This window comes from Malaclemys terrapin, chromosome 11, assembly GCF_027887155.1.
Source record: "Malaclemys terrapin pileata isolate rMalTer1 chromosome 11, rMalTer1.hap1, whole genome shotgun sequence".
Taxonomy (NCBI): Eukaryota; Metazoa; Chordata; order Testudines; family Emydidae; genus Malaclemys; species Malaclemys terrapin.
Genome location: NC_071515.1, coordinates 44,978,048 through 45,003,435, shown reverse-complemented (window position 1 = coordinate 45,003,435; position 25,388 = coordinate 44,978,048). Strand labels below are relative to the sequence as shown.

Genomic DNA, 25,388 nt, shown 5'->3' with positions numbered 1-25,388 from the left:
GGATTTCCTGTTGTTTCAAAATGATTTTACCTGTTTTGCGTATTTTAATATTTCAAAATTAAACATACTGCAGAAGCCAGAATGGTGTGTCAGCCACTAATATTGTGACTAATATTGGATTATACTCTGAAGAGAAGCTAATTTCATATCCTGTCTTCTTTCTGTTTACCAGAATGGAAGTGATCCCTTTGACTTCATGCCACAAAGTTACCAAATTAGGTGTTCAAAATTAAAATCAGTGTGGTTTACTTCAGTGACATTTAAGTTTAATTTGATGGTCAGGAAAGCATATTAATAATACAAGGCAAAATACAGTGAAAGGTGAAGAGGTCTTGATGAAAGACCCAAGTAAGTAGCATAAAATCTGCCTAAATTCTGAATAACTGTGATTTAATCCTACAGGTATATAACAGAATTTGTAAACCTAGGCAATGTTTCAGCTCTTCGAACTTTCAGAGTATTGAGAGCTTTGAAAACTATTTCTGTAATCCCAGGTAAGAAGTAATTGGTGTAAGGTGTTAGGCCCCTTGTATCTCCAACTGTTATCTGTGTGCTGTCATTGTGTTTGTGTGTGAACTCCCCTATTACAGATATGTGACAGAGTTTGTGGACCTGGGCAATGTCTCAGCGTTGAGAACATTCAGAGTTCTCCGAGCATTGAAAACAATATCAGTCATTCCAGGTGAGAGCTAGGTTAAACACTGAGGCTGACTTTAATTCCACTGAAGCTTTAATCACACATTTTAAGCATAAGCCGTGTTGCTTGCTACACATTATAAACAAAATAAAAAGCAGGAATCAAAATTAAATTTATTTAAATTTGCTTTTTGCTTTTTTAGTATTAGTTTTATTTTATTTTCTGAATCAGCCTTTGAGTTTAACAAATTCTTGCATGAGACATTTGCAGTAAACAGCCTATGTGATTTGCATCTTATGACATCAAGCTTTCTTTATACATTTTTTAAAAAGTTAATCTTAAGGCTTTCATATTGATGCAAATTTTATCATTTGTTGCAAGCACTTGGGATTGAAGCGTGCAATCAGTTTTAAAAATTTAACATAAAGAAATAAAACCATAAAGGATAGCATGGGCATGCATGGGGGATTTTTTTAAAGATGTCTTTCTTCTCCAAACCATCACCTGTTCTATAACATAAGATTTAACACTGTATCCTTAAAATATTAGTATGTAATAAGATCTTTTCTGCTGTCTTACCAATGTAAAATTTTTGAAACAAAACAATATAATAAAGGTTTGGGCAAGAAGCATCAGCAAATGAAAACAAGAAACTTTTTCTATATAGGGCTGAGATATAGCATGAATAATAAAATCACTTGTTTTGGCATTACCAATGTGTTTGGCAATATGTATTCTTTATTTCCATACACAAATTTCAAATGAACATAAACCTACAGCTTTTCATTCATCCTCACAAGCGATTGGGCTTTTCATAAAATTTACTATATCACAAACATTAGAATCATTTTCTTGTCATTCTGCATGAAATCTTTATCTTTGCAGGAAAAAGCACATAATATTTTATATGTTTAGTATCTGTTTAACATCATAATAAATATCCCTTTCTGTTTGCAGGCTTGAAAACTATCGTGGGAGCCCTCATTCAGTCTGTGAAGAAGCTCTCAGATGTAATGATCCTGACTGTGTTTTGTCTGAGTGTATTTGCACTAATAGGGCTGCAGCTGTTCATGGGCAACTTGAGGCACAAATGCTTGCAGTGGCCTCCAGACAATTCTACTTTGGAAATAAATGTTATTTCCTACTTTAATAGCACAATGGGCGAAAATGGAACATTTGTTAATACAACAGTGAGCACATTTAATTGGGAGGAGTACATCGAGGATAGAAGTAAGAATTTATAATATGATTCATTACATTGTTTTGTCTGAAAGATTTAAAAACAGATAGAAAAGCATGGTGCTATTGTCTTTCCATTAAGATTAAAGTAGTATAACCAGATTTAAAGATATAAAAAGTCAAAGGTCTGGTAGTTCTGGTACAACCAAGGAAGCCATTATGTATAGATAAATAATCAGTCTCAGTGTGGATTAAAATTTCTCATCAATAAATCATCATCATATTATCGCCGCATGTTAAAATTTCCCTTAAAAAATTCTTAAAGATAGTTTGGATGGAGTACAACTAATCCCTCCAGCTGAGTCTTGATCTGGAGGAATAAGCAAGAGCTTGCATATTACACAGCTGTTCGTTTATTTCTAATCTGTGAATAAATCAATGACCTAACACTTTAGTATCCTTAATATCCTATCATTTGGACAATGATTTAAAGGAAGGTACAGGAACCAGTGCAGCATTTGCATTGTCTCAGACAGGCAGCTGGTTAAAGACACAAACTGTTCATTAACAAACAAAAAATGTTAATAAAAATAATAAAATCAGTATAGAACAATTCTGAAAGTCTTTGTCATGCTTTGATATGGTGAACTGTATTTCCTTTGTCCTAATCTATACCATTACTGTCAAGGTGTCAGCTCCTTTTCTGATTGTTAATGATCTATTTTATTATACTTACAATCATGTTTAGTGATTTAACCTACGTTGTAATTAGATCTTGTCTTGTATACTTAGCCCCTATTACTATAGTATCTCCCCCTCACAATCTTGTAATATATTTATCCTCTCAACACCCCTGTCTACTATTATCTCCATTTTAGAGATGGGGAACTGAGCCACAAGACTAAGGGCCAGATTTTTAAAGGTATTTATGTGCCTAAAGATGCAGATAGGCACCTAGTGGGATTTTCAAATGCACCTAAGTCCCAATGACTTTTTAAAAATCCACACTAGGTACCTAAATACCTTTAAAAACAGGACCTAAGGTTAAACTGGAAGTCTGTGATAGAACAGGGAATTGATTCTAAGTTTCATGATTTCCAGACTAGTGCCCTAACTACTGCACCATCCTTCCTCTCTAAGTAGTTATTAGATGATCCCCTACAGTGGGACTGCAGTTTTTCTTTAAGACATCTGGGGCATAAGGTCTGCACATTGTCTGTCTGTATTTATATTAGATTCTCTACCGTGTCCAGCTTATGCTGTTGCAGTAGTGTAGAGACATGGTCAAGGAGCTGGTTACAGTTCCCTGATTCTGTGGTTGCATGTGGCCCAGCTGGCAATGGTCCATAAGGGTAAGTCTACACTGCATTTTAAAACCTGCAGCAGCGAATCTCAGAACCCGCGTCTACAGACTTGGGCTCACGCTATGGCACAAAAACATTGTGGCTCAGCTGGAGCTCCAGCTCTGAAACCCAGCCCATCCCCTGGCTTCAGAACCTGAGCTCCAGCCCAAACCCAAACATCTGTGCAACAGTTTTTAGCACCATAGTCCTATCCCAAGTCTGTAGACCTGGTCTCTGAGATCACTGCAGTGAGTTTTAAAACAGAATAGATATAAGGGACTGTCTGCATTCCCGTGATAACCAGAAAACATCTCACTCTGGCTATTCCCCCTCCCTGCCTTGACATGCCACTTGCACCAAGAGTTGGGCTAGTTCTGATGGTGCTACATCTATTAGAGATTCCCCATTCCAGGGGGAGATAGGGTAAATTGCTGTTCCTTTTGCACCTCTTGAGTGGCACAAAGGAAACTGCGGGCAAGAATCTGCCTTAGGGATTTTAAGAATTCTATCCCTTCCATTACACTTCAGCTTATTCTCATTGTTAGCCAATATGTTTAAATTGTCAATCACTGCTATTAACATGGTAGTTAAGCTAGAGATCAGATTCTCTAAGCCCATCATACATTTTCATGGTCTGCATTTCCCAGACATTTCTTCATAAGTAAAATGAGTTGTCTTTTGTGAATCAAACCTATTCTTACTGCCATTGGCATTTTAAGATTAGTCATTCCTCTGGCCCAATATGTTGCACGTGGGATATCATCTGATTTCGTAACAGAAAGCTTTATGTCTGTACCTCAAGGCCAGTTTTCCTCTTAGCATAGTTTTATTCTGCTAGAGGCATAGTCAATATTTCTTCACGAGTAAATTTACTGTGGGACAAAAGGTCAAAAAATGACCAGTTACGTCTATCTGTATAGTTTCAGAGTAGCAGCCGTGTTAGTCTGTATCCGCAAAAAGAACAGGAGTACTTGTGGCACCTTAGAGACTAACAAATTTATTAGAGCATAAGCTTTCGTGGGCTACTGCCCACTTCTTCGGATGCATATAGAATGGAACATATATTGAGGAGATATATATACACACATACAGAGAGCATGAACAGGTGGGAGTTGTCTTACCAACTCTAAGAGGTCAATTAAGTAAGTGGAAAAAAAACTTTTGAAGTGATCATCAAGATAGCCCAGTACAGACAGTTTGATAAGAAGTGTGAGAATACTTACAAGGGGAGATAGATTCAATGTTTGTAATGGCTCACCTTATTCAATCCTAAGTTGACTGTATGTAGTTTGCATATCAATTCAGCAGTCTCTCGTTGGAGTCTGTTTTTGAAGTTTTTCTGTTGTAAGATAGCCACCCGCAGGTCTGTCATTGAATGACCAGACAGGTTAAAGTGTTCTCCCACTGGTTTTTGAGTATTATGATTCCTGATGTCAGATTTGTGTCCATTAATTCTTTTGCGTAGAGACTGTCCGGTTTGGCCAATGTACATGGCAGAGAGGCATTGCTGGCACATGATGGCATATATCATATTCGTAGATGTGCAGGTGAACGAGCCCCTGATGGTATGGCTGATGTGATTAGGTCCGATGATGATGTCACTTAAATAGATATGTGGACAGAGTTGGCATCGGGCTTTGTTACAAGGATAGGTTCCTGGGTCAGTGTTTTTGTTCAGAGATATGTGGTTGCTGGTGAGTATTTGCTTTAGGTTGGGGGGTTGTCTGTAAGCGAGGACAGGTCTGTCTCCCAAGATCTGTGAGAGTGAGGGATCATCTTTCAGGATCGGTTGTAGATCTTGGATGATGCACTGGAGAGGTTTTAGTTGGGGGCTGAAGGTGACAGCTAGTGGTGTTCTGTTATTTTCTTTGTTGGGCCTGTCTTGTAGGAGGTGACTTCTGGGTACTCGTCTGGCTTTGTCAATCTGTTTTTTCACTTCAGCAGGTGGGTATTGTAGTTTTAAGAATGCTTGATAGAGATCTTGTAGGTGCTTGTCTCTATCCGAGGGATTGGAGCAAATGCGCTTATATCTTAGAGCTTGACTGTAGACAATGGATCGTGTGGTGTGTCCTGGATGGAAGCTGGAGGCATGTAGGTAAGTGTAGCGGTCAGTAGGTTTCCGGTATAGGGTGGTATTTATGTGACCATCGCTTATTAGCACAGTAGTGTCCAGGAAATGGACCGCTTGTGTGGATTGATCTAAGCTGAGGTTGATGGTGGGATGGAAATTATTGAAATCATGGTGGAATTCCTCAAGGGCTTCTTTTCCATGGGTCTGGATGATGAAGATGTCATCAATGTAGTGCAAGTAGAGTAGGGGCATTAGGGGACGAGAGCTAAGGAAGTGTTGTTCTAAGTCAGCCATAAAAATGTTGGCATACTGTGGGGCCATGCGGGTACCCATAGCAGTGCCGCTGACTTGAAGGTATATATTGTCCCCAAATGTGAAATAGTTGTGGGTGAGGACAAAGTCACAAAGTTCAGCCACCAGGTTAGCTGTGACATTATCGGGGATACTGTTCCTGATAGCTTGTAGTCCATCTTTGTGTGGAATATTGGTGTAGAGGGCTTCTACGTCCATAGTGGCCAGGATGGTGTTTTCTGGAAGATCACCGATGGATTGTAGTTTCCTCAGGAAGTCAGTGGTGTCTCAAAGATAGCTGGGAGTGCTGGTAGCAAAGGGCCTGAGGAGAGAGTCCGCATAACCAGACAAGCCTGATGTTAGAGTACCAATGCCTGAGATGATGGGGCGTCCAGGATTTCCAGGTTTATGGATCTTGGGTAGCAAATAGAATACCCCTGGTCGGGGTTCTAGGCATGTGTCTGTACAGATTTGTTCCTGTGCTTTGTCAGGGAGTTTTTTTAGCAGATGGTGTCGTTTCTTTAGGTAATCCTCAGTAGGATCAGAGGATAATGGCCTGTAGAATGTGGTGTTAGAGAGCTGTCTAGCAGCTTCTTGGTCATATTCCAATTTATTCATGATGATGACAGCACCTCCTTTGTCAGCCTTTTGACTATGATGTCAGAATTGTTTCTGAGGCTGTAGATGGCGTTGTGTTCAGCATGGCTGAGGTTATGGGGCATGTGATGTTGCTTTTCTATCTGTATGAAGCACACCAGAAATGCAATTTTACCCATGAATGCCCACAAAGAATAGATATTTTTGGTTTTGCTTACAGATATGAGTATTCTCTGTTCCCCTTACTCCTGTCAGCCTTTAGACCAAAGACAGATATTGCGATATATTGTTTGGGAGATACCAAAGAAGAAAAGTCTGCTAATTCCAAACAGTACATTCCAATCTCTTTTGCTTCCATTAGAATTTTCCACAAATAGTTCTTCATCTTGATGATAGAATTTGGACTTTAACTTAATATTGGGCTGGATTGTGCAACCCTTACTCACCCTGATGAGCACTTATTTTAAAAATTATCCTAATTCTGACAATGGGGCTGCTTGGTTGAGTAAGTGCTTGTCAGTAGGAGTAAGAGTTGCACACTCTAGCATTTTTGCTCATGTGCCGTTTCACCAATTGATAGCTTTAAAGGGCTGAATTTTGAACATCTTTGTGGGTATCTAAAAATCATCTCTCTACTTTTATTTACTTTGGGATTTAACTTGATTATGTTTGTTATTCAGTAATGAAACTTTAAGTGCAATAGAACATGGATCCATTTATATCACCAGAGAATTTGACTTAGTAATCCTCTCTCATACACACACACAGCTTGGTGGTCTCCCTCCACTTCTCAAAATCAAAATGTAATAGCAGCATGCTGTACTGAGTTCTCATGTTACTAACATTTAATTACTTCAACAAATTGCAGTGTAGTAGTTGAATAAATTAGTATCCTATGAAGTATCATAAATAATTAATATCAGAACATATAGACAAATAAATTTTGTTGATTCAGTGTCCTTGTAATTTTTTCATGGTATTTGTTCAGTTATTTGCAAATGTATAAAATTTGGTAATCCACAGAGGGTTTCCCAATCATTTGTATGGCTTAACAAGATTCTACTGTACTATTGCTTTGCTGTTTCTCCAAAGAAATGCGTCTTCTAGACCTCTTAGAAAATCTTTTGTTTGTCAAAAACATTATTTTTGCTTTTTCCCCTAGTTCTAAAATGATAAGGTATTTCTCCTAAAATTATGTTTGTGGTTTTCATGTTATGGTTACATTAATTTCCTTTAAAACACAAACGTTTATATTATTTTGTACACTTAAATTTAGATTTAAATGTTTTTTTAATGTGGTGATTAAACACATTTTTTCAGTAAATTCACCTCACTTCCTCCCACCACCCCCAACCCCTTTCTCTTTATAAACAGGTCATTTTTACTTTTTGGAAGGTCAAAATGATGCTCTGCTGTGTGGCAATAGTTCAGATGCAGGGTAAGAAAATGTTTCATTATATTTTATGGTCTTTTATGAAAACAGTTATATGTATAGATATAACTTAAGAAAACTCAAGCGGACAACCCACTGCAGTGTCTTCCACAGTTTATTATTTCAAATCAACAAAGTTTCTGGAGTATGATACTGGATTTCTGAGTATCAGCATCAACATGACTTGAACTTGCAATGGTCCTATCTGAGTGCATCAGGCTAGCCTCTTTCCCTAAAAGCAGGCATTCAAATACTTGGAGAATAAACATTTGCTGCCATCTGGCTGAGTAGTGTCCTTATTATCAGCCATGCCAGTGGACACTCTTTTGCAATTCCATAGGAGATGTGCTGACAGCTGACAAACTTGTGAGAATCAAGAGCTTGAATGGGAAGGATAGTTTATTATAAATTTGATTATTAAAGCATTGAAGTGTTCTTAGAAAATAACATACTTTTTTTCTTTCCTAATTTGTTTTGTCTTAGTTAACCTTACAGCATCCTTTATTGGATTGTTTTGTAGCGTAAAATTTTAGCTGAGACTAATTTAATCTTGAGTAAGTGACTGAATGTTGGCAACTCATACTCCTGAACATTTCTATGGTGTACAGTAGTGTGTAATTATTTGGAGTATCTATTTAAAATAGCATTTCTTCTTCTTTTGTAGTCAATGTCCAGAAGGATATATATGTGTAAAAGCTGGTAGAAACCCCAACTATGGCTACACGAGCTTTGACACATTCAGCTGGGCGTTTTTGTCACTCTTTCGACTGATGACTCAGGACTTTTGGGAGAATCTCTATCAGCTGGTGAGGATCCACTAAAATAAACACTATTACTACTACTACTAGAACAACTACAACATAGCATTTACATAGTGCTTTTCATCCACATATCCCTGAGAATGCTTGGGGCTGGAACCATCTTTGTGTTTTGTGTTGCTGTACTACCTAGCACAGTAGGGATCTGGTGGATGACTGAGGCTCTTAGGTTATACTGCATGAGAATAATTGTGAATAATCAAGAATAACTGTATTAAGGTGGGTAAAGTATCTATCTATCATTACCCAAATTGGCAAAGTATATTGTACAAACACAATCAGTGAATACTAGAGTCATGTTTGGCTCCCAGTCCAGTGTTCTGTATGTCACTAGACCATGCTTCCTCCTTAAGGGGCACATCCTGTCTCTAACCTCCTTGGGTGTGGAAGGATAAGGTGTGACCAGTAGATCTACAGGATAAAACCCCAGTTTAGGGGGAGAGCTGTGGCAGCTGACACTACTACAGCCTCTAGTTTGTAGAAGAAGTTGTGAAGCAGCTGAGCTGCAGAATCTTATTTACCTTGAACCCAGTAGAGATTCTTCTGCAAAGCCCATTTAACTCTAGTTTTGCACTTGTGAGCAGATTATGACCCATATGTATGATCTAAATTCAGTTGTGTCAACACAAGCTCTTATTATAATAGAATTGTGCATTACTAAATTATAATGTATAGAGACTATGTAGTAACTTTAAAAAACTGATAAAGCTGTTTATTTCTTTTTTACCCAGACGCTACGTGCTGCTGGCAAAACATACATGATATTTTTCGTTCTGGTGATTTTCCTGGGCTCTTTCTATCTGATTAACTTGATCCTGGCTGTGGTTGCCATGGCCTATGAAGAACAGAATCAAGCAACCATGGAAGAAGCAGAGCAGAAGGAGGCAGAATTTCAGCAGATGCTTGAACAGCTGAAAAAACAACAAGAAGAAGCTCAGGTACCTTTGTAATCCAAAACTGCTCCTTTAGTGCAAGACTGTGCCCTGGTCCTTTTCAGCCACACATGAGAATAAACCCCGCCCCTTCACAGTAGTAAATTACTTCCCCCACACAAACACAGCCCCTGAACAAGGGTGAGCAATAGAGAAATAATGACTCTGCTCTACTCCTTGCTCAGGCCTAAATGATCAGTTCAGTCTGTTGATTAGTAACAAATCTGGTAAAGAACACTGAGCTGAGACACTGGAGATTGAAGTCTCAGGTGGAGATGTGAAAAAAACACTGGTTCTGCTACATGAATTATTTACAGCTAAATGACTTTTCATTACATTTCTTGAATGTAACTCAGGACAAATATTTTGCTGTGAAAATGGCAAGACTGAGCAGAAAATTACAATAGAGATTCAGGCCAAAAGAAAACTTACTTATTTTGTGGGCAGTGCTCCCCACTAGAGTAGTGTTGCATCACTTGGAATCAGATTGGAAAAAAGGCATACATTTTAAATGGTGAGAGTAATTAGCACTGGAACAATTTAGCAGGGGTCATATTGGATTCTCCATCACTGACAATTTTAAAATCAAGACTGGATGTCTTGATTCAAGAAATTATTTTGGGGAAGTTCTATGGCCTGTGTTATATAGGAGGTCCGACTAGCTGATCACAATGGTCTCTTCTAGCCTTAGAATCCATGAACCTTTGGGTCCTACTTTGAAGCCTCTTTCCTCTTTTTGAAGCTCCTCACACTTCCTAATGGACTGGTTGGTTGACTGACATCGTACTCCTGGCCAATGGCTAGCTAAAGCTGGAGTTGATCTGTATCTTCCTAGTACGTGTCTGGCTAAAGACCAGCCGAGCTGTGCCTTCTAGCAACATCTGGTGCTGACTGCAACTTTAAAAAACGCATTATTTAGTAAAATTCTCTACAGATGTTTGAGACTATAAGCAGCACCAGGGCTGTCGTGGAACATAGTTTAACTCAATTCTATGAAGACCACTTACTGGAATGATGTCACTGGACATTGCTAGTCCATTAAGGAGTTTGAAAGTATCCATATGTGCAAAGGACCCAGCAAGGTGGTTTAAGGAAACGTTATCCCCTGTTACTGCAGATTTTTTTTCTCTTATATTTTCTTTTCTCTACATTCTTTCTTTGACTACATTCCCTGAACTTTGTATAGTTTGTCTGCTGGTTAAGATTCATTGCAAAAATGCTATATTGTTCCTTCTTCTTTAATCCAACAAAAACATGATTGTTCACCTGTGGCTCCAGTGATGCAGTTTTCTTCTGGACTGTTCTACTCCCTGTCAGGGTCAGGCTAGAATATCAGGGCCATTTTTGGTCTGGATTGCAGTGGACTGGTGAATTATTGTTCCTTACACATTGACAAAAAGGTGCTTTGTGAAATATGCTATGCTTTATGAAGTGGGTTCAGTGCTTCTCTTTCACAAACATCACATTTCACTCACTTAAAAAAAAATTAAAAATATTAGTGTTGTACATTTTAACTGTGTTTAACTTTGTGACAAAACAGGCAGCAGCAGCAGCTGCAGTCGCAGCTGATTCAAGAGAGTTCAGCGGAGTAGGTGGGGTAGGAGGGTTCTCTGAAAGTTCTTCTGAAGCATCGAAGTTGAGTTCAAAGAGTGCTAAAGAGAGAAGGAACAGAAGGAAGAAGAGAAAACAGAAGGAGCAGTCTGAAGGAGAGGAGAAAGATGAGGAAGATTTTCACAAATCTGGATCAGAAGATAGCATCAGAAGGAAAGGTTTCCGATTCTCCATTGAAGGGAACAGGCTGACATATGAAAAGAGGTTCTCTTCTCCACATCAGGTACAGTGGTATTATCCATTAAACTGTGTCTTTATTGCATCATAATCTGTTTGTCGTGGAGAGTGCAGTAATGGTAAGGTCACATCCTTATTCCTGCAGAAGGTGTCACAGGATCTTTAATGTAATTTCAAACGGTCAGGATTTTTTGTTAAACACTTGCAGTGAAATATGAAGCTGTTAGAATTAGAGAGATTTTGTTTTTCATTGCAAATTAAAAAAAATAAACCCACCTGAATGAAAAATGTGTCACTTCTCACATTTCTTTCTTGAAAATGGGCCCATTTACTTGTGAAAATGGGTGCATTCAGAGTGAATAGTGGTTTCAAGATTTTGCATGTTCGTAATCTGAAATATCACATTTCCAATGACAAAGCAGCCATTTAATGAACTTCACAAAAAACAAAATATGAGGGACACAAAGTCACTTCACATGGCAAAAATTTCCATGTGAAATTTTTCATGTGAAAAGTGTTCATTAGTTTCAGGACCTTGGTTTTATGTCTCAAAAAAAGATAGCAGTCCCAGTAGCAAAGTGCCACTTGCCTCTCTCCTGTGGCATTGGCACAATGGTGACTGAGAGAGAAGAGTGCCATCTACAGAATCCACAGCACACTTCCTTCAGCAGCTGTCTTTTATGTAGAGGTCTTGGATCCCAACACTGACCCAGCTCAAGCATGTTTAGTATGTGAGATCAGATAGGATAACCACACAAAGTCGTATCGCTCCAGCAATATAGGCTATGTCTACACTTACGGCGCTATGTAAAGTACAGACACCGCATGCTCCCCAGCATAGGTATAAATAGCAGTGTAGATGATGAGGCATTGCTTAGATGAGTAGAGTAAAGACATGCCAGAACTTTATGATATATACTCTACATACTCTTTACATGCCCCAACAGTGCCTCTCGCCATCTACACTGCTATTTTTAGCAGTGTAGTGTCCCCCTGCCTCCCTTCAGGCAGAGCCTTTCATTGCCATGTGGAGCTTCACACTGAAGTGTGTTCCAGCCTCCTTTTCACTGCAGCGGTTAGTCACATGTACCCTACATACTGCCGTAAGTGTAGACAAGGCCATAGTGTTTCTAATTAAGTCATATTAAAGGATGACCGTATGTAATCATTCAAGTCAAGAGGAGTATTCATAGGAGTAAAGTTACACAAATGCTTGAATGGTTTTAGGACTGGAGTTTAATTTGAGGTCGGATCCTGAAAAGACTCATGCATATGAGTAAATTAACTCACATGAGTAGCTCCATCAAATTCAATGGGACTACTCACACACGTAAATTTATTTATATGCACATATGTTTTTGCAAGATGACCCTTGTTTAAGGAAATGCAAACAAAAAAACCCTCTGAGAACTCCTTGCAGGATTGGGGCCTAAATGAATAATATCTAGGAAAATATTTACATTTTTTAAGCTAACTCATATTTGTTGGCTGTCTGTCAGTACAAAGTAGGGTCCAAGAAATTTGCAAAAAAATTTATGTAGCCAAGCGTACAGACCAACACAAAGCAGGAATAAATAAGAGTCTAGCTTCAGTTTTATTAATTTATGAACAGCATTCAATAAAATATGCAGAGAGTTAGAGGAAGCAATTTCATTAAACAGCATCTTTTACTATAATTAAACTGATTGAGTTTATTTTTCTAAGTGGAAAAGTAACTATGGGCAGTGGCAATCACTTGTGTGCTCTCTTTGATTAATTTTACTCTCAAGCCACCTAAAAGTGTGTGTGTGTGCACGCGTGTGTGCAATAGTCTCTTTCTTTGTCTATGAAATAAATTTTTAGAACATATTAACTTTGTATTTGTCCATATGAAAACATTTTTTAAGAATTTTCAGCTAATAATTATATAATTTTCTTTTCATACAGTCTTTGCTGAGCATTCGTGGCTCCCTGTTTTCCCCAAGGCGCAGCAGCAGAACGAGTCTTTTCAGCTTCCGAGGTCGAGCAAAGGATGTAGGATCAGAAAATGACTTTGCGGATGATGAACATAGCACTTTTGAAGACAATGAGAGTAGAAGAGGTTCTCTCTTTGTTCCACATAGACATGGTGAACGGCGCAACAGTAACATTAGTCAGGCCAGTAGGTCATCCAGGATGGTACCAGTGCTTCCAGCAAATGGGAAAATGCACAGCACTGTAGATTGCAATGGAGTGGTTTCTTTAGTTGGTGGACCTCCGGCTCTCACGTCACCTGGACAGCTTCTCCCAGAGGTGATCATGGCCAGCAGTGGCTGTTTTATGAATGTAAGGAAGTTTCTAATAGGCAAGGTGGCCTCTTCTTACTACACAGGCCTGTGTTTCTACAAAATGAAATCACTTGGGAATGATTTCTGGTTGGTCAAGCTGTGAATGATCCTGCATATTTTAACACTCCACAAATGACACAGGCTAAAAACTGAAATTTGTTTCCCAATCTCTAATTAAATACCTGAAAATACTTGTTAATACACTAGGCATTAACAAGATAAAATAGTAAATAATGTAATTAGCAAAATGTATGGCTTTATTATATATCAAGGCAGTCAGTACATTTTTACTGAAGATTTAATTGGGAAGTTCTGCATTCCTATATCAGATGGATGTCAAAAATTACAAGAATGATAAATGGGTTATATATAATTAATGGAATAAATTAAGCCATGGTATAACTCCCATTAACTCCACATACCCCTGTCAATAGAATACTGTGTTTATCTTGAATGGGTTGTGATGGTACTACTCTCAGTCAGTTCAAGATTCTTACAGGTTAATTTTTTGTATAAATTTCAATGTGATTAGACATTATTTGTCCTTTGATTTTGGTTTGAAAATTTAGGTATAGGCTTACTATATAGATTTTCAATCTAAATGAAGAATCAACCCAAGAAAATATGCACACCTCACTTGTGCCCACAGCTGCCTGTCTGTGTAGGCTGTGCGGATACAGATTTATGAAAAGATATTCCCACATATTTAGAAAGATATTTATAAAAAAGCTCAGTGCCAAATTCTGTGGATCTTTTTTCAAATTTACAAATAGTTAAATCCAATGTGAGAAAGACGTGCAAATTGAATTTCTGGGCCCTGAATCAGCAAAGTATATAAGCACATGCCTAACTTTAAGCACACAAGTAGTCACATTGAAGTCAATGTGGCTATTCACATGCTTAAAGTTAGGCATGTGCTTAAATTTTTAATGTAATTGAGACTTAAATGAAATCAGTATACTGGGGATATGAACCTACATGTCCCTCATTTTCCTGGAAACTCACTACATTTTTATAGAATCTATATAGCGTTTGCTTATTAAATCAACACACATGGTGATAGTCTATTTTATCAGCATTTTATTTTCAGGGCACCACAACAGAAACAGAATTAAGAAAGAGACGGACAAGTTCTTACCATGTTTCTATGGATTTCCTGGCAGAGCCCAGTGCAAGGCAAAGAGCAATGAGTTTAGCCAGCATACTCACAAACACAATGGAAGGTATGTAGCATGGTATGTTTGATATGACTAAGTATAAACAGTATAAATACCTGGTCAGAGAAAAACTCTGCAACACTTGACTTGTTCACCTGGAAGTGTATATGGGAAGGGATGGTCTTGTGGCTAAAGCACAGTACAGTGAGTTAGGAGACTAGGCTTCTACTCCTGACTCTGTCACAGAATTCCTGTTTGACTTTGGGGAAGTGACTGAGGATTGGTCTTCTCTACGGATTTTTGTTGACATAGGTGTCAGGGTGTGAAGAGGGGTGATCCATGACTGACATAGTTGTGCTGGCAGATGTCCTTAGTGTAGATGAAGCTATACTGGCAAAGCTGGTGACTGGTATAGCTTGTTTTACTCATGGTGGTGATTTTATTATATCAGTACAAAGTGTCCACATCAGGAGTGTATTGACATTATAGTATACCATTTTTCCTGTACCAGTAAAGTGCTCCTGGTGTAGACATGGTCTAGGGCTGTGTCAGTGCTAGATTTTTTACATAAAATTTCCCACCATTACTCTCACAAATACAATTCAATTGGGAGGCAGCAATGGTAGGAATGCTAGCTAGAGCAGCCACTGGTGTTCTAGCTGCCAAGTAACCCAACCCTGCTCAGATCAGGTCTGTTTTTAGTGCCTACACTAATATTCCCACCATTTCTACCTCTTGTGGAGCCACATTGATAATAGCATCAGCAGGTCCTTAGAACTTCTTGCCTTCAGGAGCAGCAGCTGTCTTTTCTGTTGAGATCTTGGATCCCAACACTGACCCAGCTCAAACATGTTTAGTATGTGAGATCATATTGGATAACAACACAAAGTCGTATCACTCCAACAATATAGGCTGTGTCTAAACTTACAGCACTATGTAGAGTACAGACACCGCATGCTCCCCGGCAAGGTATAAATAGCACTGTAGATGATGAGGCATTGCTTAGATGAGTGGAGTAAAGACATGCCAGAATTTTATGGTATATACTCTACATACTATCTACATGACCCAAAGGTGCCTCTCACCATCTACACTGCTATTTTTAGCATTGTAGTGTCCCTCTGCCTCCCTTCTGCCAGAGCCTTTAATTGCCATGTGAAGCTACACACTGAAGTGTGTTCACAGCCTCCTTTTCACTTCAGCGGTTAGTCACATGTACCCTACATGCTGCCATAAGTGTACACAAGGCCATAGTGTTTCTAATTAAATCATAATAAAGGATGACTGTATGTAATCATTCAAGTCAAGAGGAGTGTTCACATGAGTAAAGTTACACAAATACTTGAATGGTTTTAGGATTGGAGCTTAATTTGAGGTCGGCTCCTGAAAAGACTCATGCATATGAGTAAATTTACTCACATGAGTAGTCCCATCAAGGATCTTTTTTCCTTCCACACAGTGAACCCACTTTAGATAATAAACAATAAACAAAAAATTAACTGCTTCATAGCTAAAGGTCAAGTTGTAAGTCTTCTATAAACTTGTTTTAATTGGTTTTGTTACCACTTTGAGGCTCTTGGCACCAGCTTTCACCTTGGGTAGCAGTGCAAAATAGCATCTGAAAATCAGAAGATCGTAACTAAAACAAAACATCACCACATCACCCCTCTTACAGTAAAGTGCAAAAGTACGTCTCTCATGCATCTCAAGACCACAAGGGCAAAGGAAAGATTTTATCTGCCAAGAGGACAAGGTTAAGGGCATATTTATGTCTCTTAGTTCTTGTCTAGAGACAAACAGGCAAGAATCCCACTTGTACAGATGCTGATAGCAACTGGGTTCCCCTGGTTTCATCCAAAAGAATACTATCAAACAAGCAGATGAGGTGCCCACTCATGCAGTCAGTGATAATCACCAGGTACTTCTACTCTTGTCATAGAAATACTACTTCAAGTGATCAGGGAGGTTTTCACCCTCAGCCATGACAGCCATTGGATATAAAATAAAAGAACAGCATGAGCTAAGTGACCCTGTCTCTGACTCTCAAGTGCAAATAAAATCCCTCAAAAATTATTTAATTAGTTTGATTTCTATGGAGAAACAGTCATGGATCCTTCTCTTGTATTCTTGTACTCTGATACTTCCATCCATTTCTGTTGGGATAATTGGTGGATAACAAGGGCAGTGATAGCGTGTAATGGTTCCTTACAATCTGGGTCCTGAATCTCTCCAATTCTGACATTGATAGGGCCAATCTAGCTATTAGATATGGAAAACAGTCTCATAAACCTGAGAGAAAAGCTCACTCAAGAAATGAGAGCATGTGCCACATCCCATCCCCCAGGTAAGTTCTATACTGTGTCAGAAGGTGATTGAAGTACACCAGGATTCTGCTATGGTATCCTTTGAATTAAAGCTGTGTTTTGCTTCCTGTTTAGATTCTGGTTTGTGAATGGCTATTTTATTAATTGAATAGTTAGGATTCTTTTAACATCAGTTTTAGAATTTATTGGTCCAAGTTCCTCTTTTTAATTATTTAACTTTTGCTGTGGCTGGACATCAGTCTGGGTCTCAAGGGATCTGTTTCATCATACCATTTCTGTCACCTAAATATTGAGAAGAATGCTTAGGCCTTAAAACAAAGCCCACTTGATACATATAATAAAGAGCTATCTTTTTAAATTTGTTTTACACTTTTCCCTCTAGAACTTGAAGAATCCAGGCAGAAATGCCCACCATGCTGGTATAGATTTGCTAACACATGCTTGATCTGGGATTGCTGCACTCAATGGTTAAAAGTAAAACATATTGTAAATTTGATTGTGATGGATCCATTTGTCGATCTTGCTATTACTATCTGCATTGTTTTAAACACATTGTTTATGGCCATGGAGCATTATCCAATGACGGAACAGTTTAGTCACGTGCTTTCAGTAGGAAATCTGGTAAGTCTTTCATAATGTATCATGTGACATACAAATAAATTTCTCTTAAAAAGAATTATTGAGTGTTCTTACACATCTTACAAAGATATTTTGTACAGTCTGTGATATGCTCACAGGCCGCTCTGTTTAACTATGCATGTTTAAGATACACTGTTTGTCTTTTCTTTAATGCAGTGTTTGTAAGAGACCTCAAAAGCATATCTCCAGTTTTGCCTATACAAATAGACTGCTAATAAAAAAGTTTAATTCATTCCCCTTCAAAAAAATTATCCTAGTTGTAGAACAAACAAGGAGCAGACACCAGAAGTCCCGTAAAATTGTCTGATATTTTGAATGGCTCTATCAATTGTCATTGATCTCATTTACAGAAATGCATGCTCCCAGAAATGGTAATCGGTGTGACAGAGTACAGAGGATCACTTTTGTCAATAAATTGCAATCTGGTTACAAAACACACACCTTATGCCTTATTTGTGAGGTACTTACTTGTTTAATGGAATCCAGATTTGGATTCAGAATGTGCCTGGATGGGTGAGGGCTGAGGAAGGGCAGAAGAAACTTTCTTCACCTTGTACTCTACTACACTAGAGGCAGACACAATTCAAAGGGACAGTTATGATAATATCTGACCTCCTACATAACACAGCTATGGTATTTCAGTTGGTGATTCCTGCAGCTAGTGCAATAACTTGTAGCTGAATTAGATCTTTTTGAAAGACAATCAGTCTTGATTTAAAGACCCCATTGGTAAACTGTTTCAGTGGGTTAATTACCCGCTTACTGTTAAAAATGTTCACCATATTTCTAGTTTGAATTTTTCTACATTCACCTTCTAGCCATTAGATCTTATGACATCTTTGTCTGCTTGGTTACAGAGCATTTTACTATCAGATAATTATAGACCACGATTGAGTTGCAGTTGCAGTCCCTGTACTCTTCTAAGTATAGAAACTGCTTCCTGCTACCTCTTCCTGATGTGCTAGCAACCCCAAAGGATGGAACAGGAAGAGGGCCATAGTTCTGGCCCCTGTGCACTGGACAACAATGTGGACAGGTGCACAGGGGAGAACATAGTCCACCTTGGAAGAAGATGGTGCCATGGATTGATAGTGCCTTCTGGAGTCATCCTGGGAGAAAGGTTGCTGCACACCATCCTCAATGTAGTCTGTGTCAAAATGGAAAAATCAAGTCTCAAATAAGTTTAGCCTTATCTCAGAAAATTGAGTAAAGATGGCATTTGAGAAGGAAGGAACAACTAGAATGGTTTCTGTTTGACAACCTCCATACATGCTTATTAGCAGTTTGAAGAGAAAACCTATTTCCCTTCTTTGCTGATTCCCATTTAGCAATTAAATGTTGTGAGGCATGTTTTAGCTTCACTTCTGAATTTGATTGCTAAATCAGTGCACAGAAATATTTAGAAGCTATGTAGATTTATCATAGAAAGCCCTTCTATTTTGGTAAGAGTCACTGGACACATATAACTTGTTAAACATTGTCACTATTATTTTTATCTAAAATGTTCTTCAATATTATTAGAGTAACAGATTATCTTTTACCTTTAGGTCTTTACTGGGATCTTCACAGCAGAAATGTTTCTGAAGATAATTGCCATGGATCCTTATTATTATTTCCAAGAAGGCTGGAATATTTTTGATAGTATTATTGTGAGCCTCAGTTTAATGGAGCTTGGTCTTGCAAATGTGGAAGGATTATCTGTTCTCAGATCATTCAGATTGGTAAGTACACTAGTAAACAATGCAGACTTTTACATTATATGTTTACTTTATACACACAAATATACTGCTTCATTTTTAATTTTCTCTTTGTATATTATAAATCTGGTGCACATTACTTTTCTCCAAAGGGAGTATTCTACAGTAGATTCTCATTACCGAGTCAGAAGTTCATTGCATAATTTTTTAAAAGCTGCTAAATTGCCCAGCCACTAGTTGCATGCATCTACTGTAGGTCGTGCATCTTCCTCACAATGTATTAGTAATCTGACTTTCTTCTTTGAGTGATTGTCCACACAGATTCCACTCTTGGTGTGTGAGATTGGAGTCTTTTTAATATCAATGTCTGCTGGGGCTGCACATGTGCCCTGAGTGCCCTCTCATTCCCCAGAGCCGAAGGCATAAAGGGTGGGGCAGCCACAACCACACTCCATTCCTTCATTTTGCTGATGCCTGCAAGATGGAACCCTATAGTATCTGTGAGACAGAACCCTGTAGTATCTGCATTCCTTGCTTTTAGTGTGTAGCTAGCTTAGTTCTCCTACAGTTTGTGAAGTTTATTGCTAGTTTTAGCAATATTGGTAAGTTTTTCTTTGCCAATTGGCTTAGTTGTGTTCTGTATAAGGACATTTTCCCAGTAAAGACCCCCACATTCATGTGGGGGTTCTTCTCCCCCATAGAATAGCCAAAATGAGGAAAAAAACAAATATAGTAGGCATAATTACTCCACAGAAAGTCACCAGGTCTGGCCATTTCATCCTCCTCCTCACATGAGGCAGTTAATCTTCCATCCACTGCTTCAATGAATGATCTAAAGGCTTTCCAGGACTTGTTAAAATAATGGCAGAGATGCTAGATTCTCCCTGGAGGCCATCCAGAAGAAATAACATAAGCATCTGGATATCCTGCAATGGAATAACTAACCATATTCTTAATAATGGATTACTCAAACCATCCACATTGATCTAGAAAATCCTCACCCCTTTAATCCCAGTGACACTGAAAAGGGCAGAAAGAAGATACCAGGCATCTGCTAAAGGGTTTGAATATTTCCATTAATACCCTCCCCAGTATACTTATAGTACATATGGCCATTGAGAGGTCAAAGCAGCAGGGAAGGTGTTAAACTTAATGGGGCCAGGGCAGAAACTAAGGAGTGAGCACCCACCCAGTCTCACCTGTTCACACATTGGATTTCTGCAATGTTTCTAAAGCCAAAGTCAAAGCCCCACCACTAGGGGCTGAAGCCCAAGCTCCCCAATGCCAGGCCCCTGTGGCATGGGGCCCCAGGCAATTGCCCTGCTTCCTACTCCCTAACATCAACCTTGCAAAGCTGTAAGGCTAGACCAATCTACCCCTCAGGAGAAAAGACATGAAGGACTTAGATCTCTTTGGGTGGACCCCCTCAGATGAGTGTGTCAAATTTTCAGACACTGCTCTCTGCATATCAATTTCTGTAACAGGATAGACATTCCAATTTAATGGACAGACTCCCGAAAGACCGGCACAGGGCACTGAAGTGCCTAATGATAGAGGGTCAGCCCAGGGCCTGAACAGCAATACAAGCAGTGCTTAATGCATCAAACACGGCAGAGAGGTTGATGGCCTCTGCCATGGTGATGAGGAAGTCTTCTTGGCTGCAAGCATCAGGAATTCCATTGGGGATCCTGGTCACCGGACTTGTGATTCAAGGGCAATGAGCTCTTCATAGTTGTATGTATGTGGCATTCCATACCTTAAAAGACCCCAGAGCCAATCTAAGATCCTTGGGACTGTATGTCCCAGCCCCCCAAAAAAGCACCCAAGACAACAGCAACCATTCTAGAGACAGAGACCATATTGTCAGTACTATCCACAGCAATGGTCTTCAGATTGCTTGAGGAAGAGGCAGCAATTTCACCAAAGATGACCACTGCTTCTTCCTCAGCTGCCCCCCAATCTGGGGCTTCAGCAAGCAACCGTTTTGATACATACATCTAGAGTCTTGCTGGATGACCTTCAGATCCTCCTCCTTCCAAACCTCCTTTTGGCAACCTCCCTCCCTCTTTCCAAGAAGCCTGGGTTCTTCTTCAAGTGCTTGCTCATGTCAATTCCAAGTATGTGTGCGTGCGCTGCATGCACAGTCGTCGGAAGGCTTTTCCCCTAGCAGTACCCATTGCATTGGCTGTGGAGCCCCCTGGAGTCGCGCCTTCATGGCGGTGTATATAGATCCCTGCTGACCCGCCGCCTCTTCAGTTCCTTCTTACCACCTGTGATGGTCGTTGGAGCTGCTTCTTCTCTCTCTTGCTATGGCAAGCGATCCCCTAGAGGACTTTCCTATTTGTATCTGTAAATAGTTTTAATTAGAGTTGTTTAGTGGTTTTAATATAGGATAGTTAGTTAGATAAGTTTCTGTTGGGGTTTATTCCCTCCATGTTCTCCCTCCTCCTTCTCGGGAACTGGGACATGCCTCAGTCTCAAGGCTTCAAACCGTGTGGGTACTGCCAGAAGCCTATGCCAAGGGGAGACCCTCCTGCTTAAAGTGCTTGGGAGAAGCCCACCAGACAGACAAGTGTAAAATCTGTAAAGGCTTCCACTCAAGAACCAAGAAGGAGAGGAACTTTAGGTTAAAACTTCTTATGGAATTGGCTCTTCGTCCCCAGCTGGCACAGCCCGTATTGGCCTCAGCCCCTGCTCCAGCGAAACCGGCAATGTTGACTCTGGCCTCATAGGCAGGTCTGTCGAGTCTGGTCCCGTTGAACTCCCCAGCATAGGAGAGCCAAATGGGGGAGTTGGATCTTCCATTCCCCGGACACGTTTGAGGCTGCCAGGAACCTCATAGCGATGACAGCCCTGCAGTCCCCGGCACGGGCAGCACCGGTACTGCACAAAGGAGCCATGCTTTCTAAGGGCAAACCGGCCATGATGCGGCACTGGTCACCCTCCCCTTGGCACCACTCTCCGACACTGTCCCATTCAGCACTGGCATGATCACCGAGGTCAGACTCGTCTTTGGGTTCGGAGCCAGAATCGTGCATCTCCAGATGGAGCCAGCACCACTGTCATCACCATTTGAGGCAAGAGGACGATCAGCAAGTTCCCATGATCTGGAATCCAGATCTCTATATTTTGCCTTGGACAGGCAGACTCCCCCTCCCCCCCCCCCCCCGCATCCTCCATAGTGCGGGAACAGAGCTCAGCATCCTGGCCGGCACCGAGACCGTCCCTGCCACCGTGCAGGAAGTATCAGCACGAGAAGACCTCCACGAATCAGAGGTTCAGGATGACCCGGTGCTGCTAAGGGCAGCATCCTGTTCCTCCCCAATCGAGGCAGTAACGGGTTCATCTGCCACATTGTTGACTATGCACAATATTGCCCACCAAGAGCTACTCAGAAGGGTAGCACAAAATCTGGGCCTCCAGGCGGAGGAGATTTCAGAAGAAGCAGATCCCCTGGTGGACATCCTGACCCCTGAGGGTCCTTTAAGGGTGGCCTTATCCTTGAACAAGATCATCCAGAATATCACCAAGAAGACCCTATGGCAAACCCCCACCTCCATTCCCCCCATGACCCAGGGGATGGAAAGGAAGTACTTTGTACCCTCCAAGGGGTACAAATACCTATTCACCCACCCTCAGCCGGGCATGCTGGTTGTGGCAGCAGCAAACACAAAAGAAAGACCAGGGTCCTACGCCCAAATTTAAGGAGGCAAAAAAGCTATGACCTCTTCGGCCATAAGATCTATTCACCGGGGGGCTCCAGCTTCGGATTGCCAATCAACAAGCGGTCCTCAGCCCTTCTCACTTGTACACAAGGTCCTACTGAAGGTCAGAAGGGAAGGAGCATCAATTATATTAATAGCACCATCGGGGCCACGCCAGCACTGGTTCACCACGCTCCACTGTCAGTGGACATGCCGATAACTCTGCCCCTGGTCCCAGATTTGATTACACAGGACCATGGCCACCTCTAGCATCCCAATCTGCAGTCTCTCTATCTTGTGGCATGGAAACTCTGTGGCTAAGCCCTTTGTAACTCATATGCTCAGACCCTGTTAGAGAGGTCCTTCTTGGCAGCAGAAAGCCATCCACCAGGGCCATGTATCTGGCCAAGTGGAAAAGATTCTCCATTTGGGCATTACAAAATGACATTCCACCCTTACAGTCATCGATTCCCTTTATCCTGGGCTATTTGCTGCATCTGAAACATCAAGATCTGTTAGTATTGTCAGTAAAGGTGCACCTGGCCACTATCTCAGCTTTCCACCCCAATCAATTGGTCACTCTGTTTTTGCAAACCCCATGGTGGGCCACTTCCTCAAAGGCAGAGAGAGGTTGTACCCTCAAGTAAGACAGCCAGTTCCCCCATGGGATCTCAACCTGGTGCTCTCCAGACCAGTGGTGGACAAACTTTTTGGCCTGAGGGCCACATCCGGGTATGGAAATAGTATGGCGAGCCATGAGTGATCACAAAATTAACAATTCATATTCAAACAGGGACAACATAAGTTTCTTTAAACATCTTATTAAAATAATTCTGTTGATCAATAGCACTGTTAGAAAATTACATTACTGAGCTGTTTGTTGATTTTACCACACAATTTTTCTCCTGTCTGAACACAAATTGTATGTTAGCTAAAACTTTTCAGTGTACTACAGTACATACCTCATGCAAAGACGAAATAACGTCATTCCTGCAGCATCCCTGAAGGGCCTCATTTTCAAAAGAGCTGTGATGGCAATGTGTTTTTTTTTTAAATCAGAAAAGATGCTGCACCAGTCCCACCCACCTCATCAAGGCCCACCCATCTATCATTCAGGCTCACCCACCTCATCAAACCCCCAACCCTGCTCCCCAGCTGGAGCACCGGAGCGGGGCAAGCCCCTGACCCCGCTCCCCGACCGCAGCACCGGGCAGGGAGCATGGGGCAAGCCCCCTGACCCCACTCCCTGGAGGGAGCACTGGGCAGGCAGAGTGGGGCAAGCCCCCAACCCCGGTCAGAGAGCTGGGCAGGCGAGGGCCGGATTAAAAAGTCTGACAGGCCAGATGCAGCCCGCGGGTCGAAGTTTGCCCACCCCTGCTCTAGACTGAAGGGACCTCCTATTGAGCCCTTAGCAACATGCTTCTGGAAAGTAGCGAACTTGGTGGCTATAACTTCAGCCAGGAGGGTGTCTGAGCTTAAGGCCTTAACTTCGGAGCCTTCATATATGGTCTTCTATAAGGACAAGGTGCAGTTGGGACCACACACTGCCTTTCTCCCAAATGTAGTTTCACAATTCCACATGAACCAGGACATTTTTCTCCCTATGTTCTTTCGTAAGCTGCGCATTAGCAACAGGGGATGAATGCTTCACTCCCTGGATGTCAGACGAGCATTAGCCTTCTACATTGAAACAATGAAGCCATTTTGGAAATCAACGCAACTCTTCATTGCAACTGAGGAGCAGATGGAAAGGCTTCCAGTCTTGTCCTAAAGGATCTCTTCTTGGATCACATCCTGTATTCAGGCGTGTTATGACTTGGCAAAGATTCCTGCCTGCATGCTGATGGCACACTCCACAAGGGCACAGGCATCCTCAGCGGCGTTCCTGGCACAAGTTCCTATTCAAGACATCTGCAGAGCAGTGACATGGTCACCGATCCACACCTTTATGTCACACTACGCCATTACACAGCAGGCCAGAGACGATGCAGCATTCGGCAGCAAAACTGTGTGGTAAAATCAACAAACAGTTCAGTAATGTAATTTTCTAACAGTGCTATTGTTCAACAGAATTATTTTAATAAGATGTTTAAAGATGCAGCATTCGGCAGAGTGGTGCGACAATCAGCGATTCCATGAACTCTGATCCTGCCTCCTAGGTAAGGCTTGGGAGTTACCTACTTGGAATTGACATGAGCAAGCACATGAAGAAGAAGAAAAAACAGTTACCTATCTCTTGTAACTGTTGTTCTTTGAGATGTGTTGCTCATGTCTATTCCAAGACCCACCCGCCTCCCCTCCATCAGAATATCTGGCAAGAAGGAACTGAAGCGGCGGCGGGTTGGTAGGGACCTATACATACCTCCATAGATGTGCAACTCCAGGGGGTTCCACAGCCAACCCGACGGGTAACGCTAGAGGAAAAACCTTCCAACAACTGTGCATGCGGCGCGCACACACCTATTTGGAATGG

At 40.8% G+C, this 25,388-nt stretch overlaps 1 protein-coding gene across 1 annotated transcript in view; it reads left to right on the top strand.

The window, feature by feature from the left end:
- The window catches only part of SCN2A (sodium voltage-gated channel alpha subunit 2), a 121,089-nt gene that overhangs the window by 35,509 nt on the left and 60,192 nt on the right, over nt 1-25,388 (top strand). The window contains exons 6-15 of the mRNA XM_054044442.1: nt 591-682; nt 1,595-1,867; nt 7,493-7,556; nt 8,215-8,356; nt 9,100-9,306; nt 10,841-11,134; nt 13,015-13,359; nt 14,485-14,617; nt 17,258-17,496; nt 19,062-19,235. Coding sequence (XP_053900417.1) covers nt 591-682; nt 1,595-1,867; nt 7,493-7,556; nt 8,215-8,356; nt 9,100-9,306; nt 10,841-11,134; nt 13,015-13,359; nt 14,485-14,617; nt 17,258-17,496; nt 19,062-19,235 — 1,963 coding nt within the window. The remainder of the gene's footprint in view (nt 1-590; nt 683-1,594; nt 1,868-7,492; nt 7,557-8,214; nt 8,357-9,099; nt 9,307-10,840; nt 11,135-13,014; nt 13,360-14,484; nt 14,618-17,257; nt 17,497-19,061; nt 19,236-25,388) is intronic.